The sequence below is a fragment of the Tachysurus vachellii genome, chromosome 10 (genome assembly GCF_030014155.1).
Source record: "Tachysurus vachellii isolate PV-2020 chromosome 10, HZAU_Pvac_v1, whole genome shotgun sequence".
Classification (NCBI taxonomy): domain Eukaryota; kingdom Metazoa; phylum Chordata; class Actinopteri; order Siluriformes; family Bagridae; genus Tachysurus; species Tachysurus vachellii.
Window position 1 is genome coordinate 5,950,288 of NC_083469.1, and position 10,799 is coordinate 5,961,086.

The window sequence follows — 10,799 nt, forward strand, 5'->3', positions numbered from 1 at the left end:
GTTTCAGCTCTGTGTTATTGATAAAACAAACAAGTTTAGTAACATTTTGGACCGGAAATGAGTTCTGGCTCTGCTCTGGAAGCTGAATACTGAATATTGATAATTGCAAGCTCTTTTGGTGCTTTTCCACCACTTCATGGCCATAAAAACTCTCTCTCACTCATTTTCTACCGCTTATCCGAATTACCTCGGGTCACGGGGAGCCTGTGCCTATCTCAGGCGTCATTGGGCATCAAGGCAGGATACACCCTGGACGAAATGCCAACCCATCGCAGGGGGCACACACACTCTCATTCACTCACGCAATCACACACTACGGACAATTTTCCAGAGATGCCAATCAACCTACCATGCATGTCTTTGGACCGGGGGAGGAAACCAGAGTACCCGGAGGAAACGGGGAGAACATGCAAACTCCACACACACAAGGCGGAGGCGGGAATCGAACCCCCAACCCTGGAGGTGTGAGGCGAACGTGCTAACCACTAAGCCACCGTGCCCCCCGCCATAAAAACTATAAGAGAGAAAAAGGTAAAAATTAGCTTGCACCCATAACGTTAATGTTGTCAGGGCTGCAAACCAGTTGGTCTCACAATGCAGCGCTCCAACAATATCCAGTATTCTTTAGGGAGAAATGTAAAAAGCTGAACTTTAACCCACGCCCATGCATCATAAATACTCATAATTCATCCATCTACAGTATCTAACCTTCCTTGCAGCTTGTGGAAGCTCAAACACTGACAAAAAATCAGTAAGAAGATTTAGAAAAAAAAACATTTGTCTACTTTACTCATGGATTCTCAACATTTTCAACATGGTGCCCAATTTCCATGTCCTAAACCTTGTACTTGCCCTTCTTTCCCACGCCGAGGCAGCTGAGGCAGCCGATGCAGCGGTGATAACAGCTGATGATACGTGACTGACCCAACTTAAAGGCCATGCTCATAATGGCCATGCCTGTGATGATGAAAAGGAAGGTCAGCATGAAGAACTTGGGGTGCTTGGGCACAATGTCACCAAAACCAATAGTTGTAAGCGTTATGAAGCAGAAGTAGAACGCATCGAACCAGTATAAGTCCGTCTCCCACAGTGGCAGGATCAGCGCCCAGCTCAGTATATAAGCAAAGACGACGAACAGGATCAACAAGAACGGCACATTCAAACTCTCCATCTCTTGGCCTATGATAGAAAAATCCCACATCTTGAAGTCCAAAGGCACAGGTGGCATCCGATTGAGCTCGTGGCAAGAACATGTGCGCACCAGAGGTCCATTCTGACCAAATTTCTCCCGTTCAATGATCTTCTCAAAGATTGCGACATTTTTGAGAAACTGGCTGGATTTTTGCTTAACAGTTGACTGTTTGAGCATCACTTCACGAATGTCCATTGGTTTACTCACCACTATTTCCTGACTGCAGGTGTAGATGCTATTATGAATTGCAACACTTTCCTGGCTTCTGCAGAGGTTTCTCACCCGAGTGAGAAGATGTTTGCAGGAAGAGTGTAACCTTTGGTAAGCGTTGGAGACGAGCATTGCTAGAAAGTCACCAACATCTGAAATGACTAAAAGCATGAGTGGAATTCCCAGCATGGCATAGATGATACATGCTGCTCTTCCAGGACCAGTCACTGGGTAGATCTCTCCATAACCTGAGACAGATAGAGGATGGTGGTTATTTTATATATAAGTATATATAAGTATATATATTTAAAGTAAAAACTCTTCAATATGTTTATATACAGTTTAATTGATTGATTGATTTTTAATTTGCATGGCCTAGAAGTCTCTGTGTATTAAGAAAAAGATGTCATGGTTTTGCTATGGTTTTCCTATTCTGCTCACCTGACTGTATTCTGTATTCATAAAATTCAGATAATGTACTTTATAGAGGAAGTAATCTACAACTTTATTCAATTTGGAACAGGGATTATTTATCTGTTCATCTGTACAGTTCATTAATCAAAGTAAAACCGTGACAGTTTTAGTATGTTGGTGTGTGTTGCTGAATTCTGAGTCATGAGTACATCAGTGTTTGAGGTATAAAGTTCCAGTTCTGATGACCAACACGTGGCAGGTTGAACATTTAGCACAACTCATTAGCTATGAATGACACCACAAGATGCATTCGCAAAGCTATTAGAATTGTAGACAATCCTAAACTCAACTCACACCACTCGCACCATTCACCTTCCTCCGAAGCATTCAAGCCCCCACAGCCAAACTGAGTGACAGTTTCAAAGCCAGAAATACCTCAATACCCAGAGACTAGAATGATTCCAACCACCCAAGACCACCTACTGTACACACACACCAACACACACAAACACACCATCATACTAAACTCTACATCATTAAATTGCTGCTAACGATCTTTCGTATTTTACATCCACAGCATTTTACTATTGCACTTTATTCATTATAAAACTTGTCACTGTTTTGCGCTGCAGTGCCTGTTATTGTACTGTACTGTCTTGCAGTGTCATGTACTGTGTTGGTGTACTTCTAGAGAGTGTAGTGTCTCCTGTAGTTCTGTAGCACCAGGGTCCTGAAGGAATGCTGTTTCATTTTACTACTGTATGTACTGCACCAGCAATTTAGGTTGAAATAACAATAAACGTTTCTTGACTTGACTTAGCTTTAGTATTTACCCCGAAACAGTAACATACAACTGAAATGAAACAGAAATGTAGAACACAACACAGGATCTGAGATTTGATACAGAAATTCCTGTTAAAAAAACCAAAACAAAACAAATTACATTACATTACATTAGATCAAACCTAACATACTCTTACTGCACATCCATTAAAGAAGGTTTTCTTCCCCATCAAATTTCAATAAAAAGGAAATAGTTTATGAGATTGCTGTTAAGCCCTGTGGTTGAGGTTTCTGCCGCTCGCCAACTAAGCTGTTATCAACTCTTAGAGACTGTATACAGTACATCTGCCAGAGCTACAAAATCAGATGGCGGATTTGTAACTGCTTGGAAGAAATGCTGTATGCTGCAATTCTCTCAGGAGTGTGATGAGAACATCCGCAGTTCTAGAGTGTTCTCTTTAACAGCTACAGCTGTATATAGACAATATTTTACAAGTTTCACTGTCAGATGTTAAATCAGATGCACAGGTTCAAGACAGCTGCTTCTTCATGGATTGTGTCCATGGTATCATTTCCAGTAGCATACAATTCATTCATTCATTCATTTTCTATCGCTTATCCGAACTACCTCGGGTCATTGGCCATCAAGGCAGGATACACCCTGGACGGAGTGCCAACCCATCGCAGGGCACACACACACACTCTCTTTCACTCACGCAATCACACACTACGGACAAAAAACCACTAAGCCACCGTGACCCCCAGCATACAATTTTTTAAATAGAATTTATGTAACATAGTCTTTTGAGATCATTCTTTTGAGACATTATGTAGTAATGAATCATTTTTTAAGAATTATTCAACCCTGAGCATGTGAGCGGTGTCCTGGTTTCCACTGCAACCATGAACCAGAATACAGAAAAATGAAGCTGAATAAATGGATGGATGAATGTATGATCTTTTAATTTACCCCTCTGTTACAAGATATTGGTTAAATCGATTGGACTGAGCAGCTACCCAGAATTCTCCACTTCAGGACTGATTATTGTAGTGATTGAGTTTGCATTGTCTAATCTGATCATCTGAAGATGTGCATTAATTATTTTACTTTGGAAACAGACCGTTCAGGACCAACACATGCTCAAACAGAAAGAACAGCAAGAGATGTTTGTATTACAGCATTACAGAATTTAGAGATACCATCCAGGGTGTATTCCCACCTAACACATAGGGATAGACTCCGGATCCGCTTCGACCCCGACCGATGGCTTTTCTCCTTCTCATCCACCAATAATCACTTAAGGATTGTTCCGATGGTTGACTAAACCCACCCTTAATGGACATCTGCAGTGCATGGCTAATGGATGAGGACATAACATCCTGAGACTGAGCCAACTCAAGCTCTCTGTCTTACGATCCAAACCACAACAACTGCATTATGTGTGTTAGTCATATTGATTAAATGTTTTAAGGAGAATTTCTTCTTTATGCCATTAGTCTTAATCATTCTTGGAACATTTTCCATAAAGTATCATGGCATAAAATTGATTTAAACCATGTTTGTGCTACAGTGGTTAGTGTGTGTGTGTGTTAAACGTCTCCTAATGCTTCATGGACAAGTGGCCAGACTATAAGGTACATCTAATTTCTGTAATATTTAGTAGATTAGCCAGTTATCGGCTGTAGCCCATATACGGTTTAAACGGCTCGGTCAGTCGTATCGTATAGTGTTACTTTTCCACGGATGGATGTAGAAAAGTATCACATCTGCATCTAATATTCAGATGGTGTTGATGATTTGGATCAGGTGTGTTAGATTATAGTGGAAATAGCACCATAGCTGAGTCTTTGTTGGCTAAAGCCTTGAAGACATACCTTTAAAATGATGCCCATCACGAGACACAGAGAAACAAACAGAGACCCAATGAGACACACACACACAAAGGAAAGCAGAGAGAGAAAAAGCAGACAGAAATGATGATATTGCTGATGCCGGTGGAATGTACAAGGATTTGAACTGTGCTAATAAGGACAAGCTCAAACTCTGAATTGAAATGTTAGCGATGAACGTCTGAATCTAAAGACCTCCGAAAAGGTTTCCACAAAGCATAAGACAGAAAATGGAAAATGCCTAGACTCAACACAGGTCCATTGTAAGTGTATAATATAAAAATTGTGAATGTTGAGTCTCTGGGTTGTTGATCGGAGGACAGAGGTTCAAGCCACAGATCTGATAAGATGCCTCTGTTGGACCCTTGAGCAAGGCATTAACCCCTTTAAGCTCCAGGCTATCACTGTATCATGTCTGACCCTGTGCTCGGACCGCAACCACAAAAAGTTGGGATATTTGAAGAAAGAATTTCACTGTACTATAATGTTTATGTGGCAAAATAAAGTTTTGAGTTTTCCCTTTTCTCGTAACCCTTTAAAAAACACACGAGATTCACATTTCTGCTCTCAACAAACTGCTTTGCTCTCAACAAAACATTTGAAACAAATTTATTTGAATTCTGTATTCTGATTTTAAGTTCAGGCTACAGCTATAAAATTATTGTGCCCATAGGAAACAGCTGCATGGAAGTACATAAAGTACACTCTTTAAAAAAATAGAGGTTCCTTGGGCTTCTATATAGAACCCTGGGGTTCTGCACTTGGCCAATAGAACCTATTCCCAAAAATAATGATTCTACTGTATGTAGAACTGTTAAAGAGTAAAAAAAACCTTTTGTATTGAAACAGTTTGGTAATTTTAAGAAAGGTAAAATTTGTGTTATTACTTTTATATGTTTTGAAAAGTCATGCTTATAAATGAAAAGATTATATTTAAAAAAAAAACATTTTAATCAAACTGTTGATTAAAATTGTGAAATAATTTAAACTGAAACTTCAGAAATGGGGGTTTTGCTGTTATCAATACTATAGGCAGTTTTTTCACAATACAAGTTGTTTAAACATGTATGGTAATAATAATAATAATAATAATAATAATAATAATAATAATAATAATAATAATAATAATAATAATAAAGAGGTACTAAATGATTAAAAATAAATTAACCGAACTTGGATTCAAAGAACAGTTCCTTTTAAGACTGCTGATTCTGTCAGAATTCAATCTTTAAGATTACGAAACTCGAGGCCAGAAAAGCGTAAGTTAAGTTAACAGACTATGTTGTCCATCATCAGAGACCCTGACACTGAGACCGCATCTACACACTGATTATAAAATCAGTTCCTCCACACTGACACGAATGATTTGGACTGTCACAAAAGAGCTTCAGCAAATGCACAGCATGTACAGTACCTATACAGTCACGTATAAAGAAAATTCCATGTTTCAATAATAATAATAATAATAATAATAATAATAATAATAATAATAATAATAATAATAATAATAATAATAATCAGGGGGGGGCACGGTGGCTTAGTGGTTAGCACGTTCGCCTCACACGTCCAGGGTTGGGGGATCGATTCCCGCCTCCGCATTGTGTGTGTGGAGTTTGCATGTTCTCCCCGTGCCTCGGGGGTTTCCTCCGGGTACTCCGGTTTCCTCCCCCGGTCCAAAGACATGCATGGTAGGTTGATTGGCATCTCTGGAAAATTGTCCGTAGTGTGTGAGTGTGTGAGTGAATGAGAGTGTGTGTGTGTGCCCTGCGTTGGGTTGGCACTCCGTCCAGGGTGTATCCTGCCTTGATGCCCGATGACGCCTGAGATAGGCACAGGCTCCCCGTGACCCGAGGTAGTTCGGATAAGCGGTAGAAAATGAATGAACGAATGAATGATAATAATAATCATATATTCTATAATATTTATTTATCAGGCTCTACATAACAATTGTGTTGTCCCCACTAACTTCTATAAACAAACGTTATTCTCAAATAAAAAAAATTTTTTAATTAATTTTAATAATCATTTCAACCGAAAAAGTAAAAACTTTCAAGTGGGACAAAATAAGAAAAATCAGAATTACAAGACACTGTACTTTTTTTCCCTCTGACTGTAATTCTTTTGTAAGTATCTTAAGAAACGTTTCTTTTTAATTATTAGAAATTCACTGTAATTGACTGCCATTTCTCCTGAGGGTCCTTCTGATCAAGAATGAAGTGTTTGCATAAAATAAATTGTCACAATGGCTTGGATTGTTTGTTTATATCTTGTGCCATGTGCTTTTGTTTATGTTTTATCTTTTCACGTGTGTTTGCCTTGCCAGATCCTTATCCCGTTCCTGTCTCTGCACACCTGATCCTTATGTTTCGCTAATTACCTCCACTATTTATAACTGTTGTCTTGTTGTCTTTATTACCCATTTTGGATCTGGATCTGTTTGGATCATTTGTTATCCATTTGGATCTGGATTCTGTTTCCACAGAGGCACCTTTGAGAAACAATTCTATTCCAAAAACATTTGCAGAATTAGAAAAATAAGTCTTCTATCTTTTCCACCCAATCTCCTGACCATGAATGAGTGTGGCATCATCAGAAATTAAAAATATTCCCACAAAAGGGCGAACGTTGTTCTATTGCATTTCTCACACGAGCTTTAAAGCAATTTCCTCTTTTATTTTTAAATGATTTTCATCAATAACTGTTTCACTGTTTCACTTCTTTTACACTTTTCACAACACTAGTGATGCTTCCTCAAAATAAATGTGACGATATGAACATGACACTATTCACAGCTCATAAAGGAGCATCTCTGTTCTTTCTGCTGTTCTTACGCAGTTGGCCTGATTACAGCTTAGGTTCTGTGTGCTCACGATAGCTGATTAGAAGCAAAGTACATAATATATTGTGCAAATAAATCTCCTGCCAGTTAAAGAGAGAGATAGAGAGAGAGAGAGAGAGAGAGAGAGAGAGAGAGAGAGAGAGAGAGAGAGAGGAAGCATCTGACTGATCTAAAGTCTAAAGTACAATAAAACACAGTGCAGATATTTCCAGAACTTATATTCTGACTGTACAGTGAAAATTTCCCTTGTTGCATCTTATATGTTTTTTGTGTAAGCTCCTTAACACCACTTCTTTTTTCTCATTTCTCCAAATGATGCATCATTGCATTTTAGTCAAACCCCATCAGCGTTCGTTCCACAATGAAACCTAATAACTGTCCAATTACAAAGCCCTCTATCAGATTTGGGCCATGGATGAGACACTAATCGGAGACGATCATTCGATGTTCAATCAAACAAGCACACAAACCCAAAAACAAAAACAAAAAAACAGATGAAATAAACACTCAGCTCTATATGCTGTAGATAAAGGCAAGATGATTCTCATGATGGTTGCATCCATGAGCGATATTTGATTTGCTCTTAAGAACATTAAGAGCATGCTGAATTTTTTTCTTACAATATTACAAAAGTGTTATTATCAATACATGCAAACCTCAGTGGGATCTTATGTAATTTTTTTTTAATAAAGTAAAAAATTCTGATTTTTTACAGTAAAAATTTTGATATTGCAGCAGTGTTTTACTTCTGGTTTCCTTTTTAAAAGCTTTGTCATAATGGATGCAGTGACCCAGAGTAAAGGTCTATGCTGGAAAAGGACTCTGACAGTTATAGAGTATAAGAATTGACATAGGAACAGCTAAATAAAACAACTCCAGGAGTTTAAAAGACATGTATTATACATTATGTCAGTTTACATGCAAAACAATGAAAAGCCATGAAACAAAGGAAAGAAACAGAAAGCAAAATGGCAAAGCATGGATGAATACTGAAGAAAAAAAAAAAACAACAGCGAGAAGTGTTTCCTCACCCACAGTGGTGAAGACGGTGCAGCAGAAGAAGAGAGAGCCATAAAAGGTCCAGTTTTCATGACTCTGAGACCACACAGATTGGTATCCCCCTCTGATCGTCTGCTCTACAGCACCCATGAGAACCTCCTCAGACTCATCTGAACATCCATAAAAACAACATGCTTTTCACGTTCGCGATTCATCATTTTCATGTGATAAAGATTACTACAGAGCAAAGCATGCAGAACTAAACTGCAATACAATTCAGCTCAATGACTAGAAGTGATCTGCAACAGCTGGATAAACGTTTCATTCGTTTGCGCTTTAGACTTTACATTCAGTGATGTTAGTAGAACATTATGCAGTTCTATCAGGAATAAAAAATATTGTTATTATTATTATTATTATTATTATTATTATTATTATTATTATTATTATTATTATTACAGAAGTTAGTGACATAGCCAAGAAACAAAGAAAGGAAGAAAGTATGCTCTGATCATACCGGTGTTATTGCGCACGGTCGCGACGACTTGGCGCACGAAATTTCGGTACTCATTCGTGCCGTTTCTCGGCCTTCCCTCGAGCTCCTGGAAGACTACGGCACCGAGCACGGCGTATCCGATGAGAGAGAGGATGAGCACCGCGTGAGGAAAAAGCGCCCACACGCATCTGGCCGCTCTCCTCCCCACCGCCGGCCGCGCGCGCCGCACTTTCACAGCCACGGACATCTTCTAGCACTCTGCCTATTCGTCCTCTACATGTTATGCGTGTCAGCGTCCCCACGCACGACTTATGGCGGGTTGCCAGTTTGCTCGAATACGTTTAAGACCCACCCGAGGGCATAAAAGCATGATCCCAAAGTCTTTGGTTATTAAACAGACAGATTGCGCCTCCTCTCGAGGCAACTATTGTTCTGAATTAATAATCGGGCATTGAGTTGAGAGATTATTCATTTCTTACGTAATGCCTATTATGGTTAATACGATAAGTGCTATGTATCCAGTGCGCAATCTAAAAAACAAACAAACAAAAAAATACAACACAACAATACAAAGCTAACAAACAAACAAACAGTGCGCATGGTGTTTTCTCAACCCCAGGCACATCACTCTTGTTTAAAATAAGTCTCAGGTAGACATGAATACATTATTTTAGTTTGAACATGACCAATTTTCTGTTCAATTGAATCCAGTCTATTTTGTAAAATATAAACAAACTACAAGCATAATTTTAACCACCCTGGCTGTGGACACCTGACCAAGCACCCTGACAGTTTGGGGAAGAACCACATATGAGTGTGACGGTCAGGTGTCCACGTACATTTGCCCATATAGTGTACATTCCCATTACAATCATAGTGCCCTTGAACATGTATTGACTTGTGCACTTGATGCTCCTTGCACTGCTCCTCACTCCCTCAGAGTGCTCGACCGGTCCCACCATCTCTAGGGGTAAGAGGTAGGAATACAGCAAGACTTCTCTGTTCTAGCACCAAGCTGGTGGAATGAACTTCCACTAGAGGTCCAAACAGCTGAGCCACTGGATATCTTCAAACGTCAAACGACGGGTGAAGGTCTACTTCTTCCTGGGATTTTATGCACTGTGTATTTTACTAGCCTTTGCAGCTTGTAAGCGTGACACTTAGGTGATTAAACCACCACTTGATAAATGTGTACCACCAATATACTGTACCTATTACAATGTCAGTGTCTTTGCTTTGCCAGGAAAAATCTACTACCCAAATAATATCTTGGCAGTGGTGATTTTACAGTGGTCTCTTTCCATTTATGGATGTAATGGATGGAGCTTGTGTACTGTGCAAAAAAAAAAAAAACAACAACATGTAGGCTAAAATCAGTAATTGCTTACCTGCAATGTTCAGCTATAAGCCAGTCAACTCCTGCTAAAAGTCAATAGAAACATTCTTATGTCTGTTGACAATAAAATCAACCATCTGAACCTCTCTACAGCTGAACAATTACCTGGCATGTGGACACACACAACTTCTTTATATATTTATAGCCTAGCTGCTGAAGACAAGCTGCTCAGGCAAGGACTGTTGGTCTGATAGAGGCAAAGCGAGCAGACAACATTGTACAAGAATACTCTACTAAAGTGTGATTCTCCATAACTGAGATTCGTGTTAGTTTTTATAATAAAGTATAAATTAAAATATAACAGCAAAAGATAAGAAACATAAAAAAGACTCTAAGAATACAATGGAGATTGTGCACTTGTGGGATTCTTATGGAAAAAGCTTTGAAAATTAAATAAAATAAAAAATAGGTATGGTGTAATGCAACAGTTGGGGAAAAGCGCTATCTACCCTCTTCTACATACATGACAACACAGATGGTCACAATTGGCTGCTTGGTGGGAGAGAGAGAGAGAGAGAGAGAGAGAGAGAGAGAGAGAGAGAGAATGACGTCCTTGAGGGAATGATAGCCTAGCACAAGC

At 39.1% G+C, this 10,799-nt stretch overlaps 1 protein-coding gene across 1 annotated transcript; it reads right to left on the reverse strand.

Annotated features, from left to right (window-relative positions):
• Window positions 1-205: 205 nt before the first annotated feature.
• On the reverse strand, window positions 206-9,158 carry kcnk18 (potassium channel, subfamily K, member 18). Its single transcript, XM_060879165.1, has 3 exons — window positions 8,845-9,158; window positions 8,360-8,497; window positions 206-1,650 (listed from the first exon to the last, which is right to left on the reverse strand). The coding sequence occupies exons 1-3, from the start codon at window positions 9,068-9,070 to the stop codon at window positions 836-838; spliced, it is 1,179 nt and encodes a 392-aa protein (XP_060735148.1). The 5' UTR covers window positions 9,071-9,158; the 3' UTR covers window positions 206-835.
• Window positions 9,159-10,799: the final 1,641 nt, after the last annotated feature.

Bases quoted from the DNA above. Each gene is read 5' to 3' on its own strand.
- kcnk18 (XM_060879165.1), bottom strand. From the start codon at position 9,070: ATGTCCGTGGCTGTGAAAGTGCGGCGCGCGCGGCCGGCGGTGGGGAGG. The intron at 8,498-8,844 runs GTATGATCAGAG...ATGGATGTTCAG, and splicing joins GACCGTGCGCAATAACACCG to ATGAGTCTGAGGAGGTTCTC. The intron at 1,651-8,359 runs GTGAGGAAACAC...TATCTGTCTCAG, and splicing joins CACCGTCTTCACCACTGTGG to GTTATGGAGAGATCTACCCA.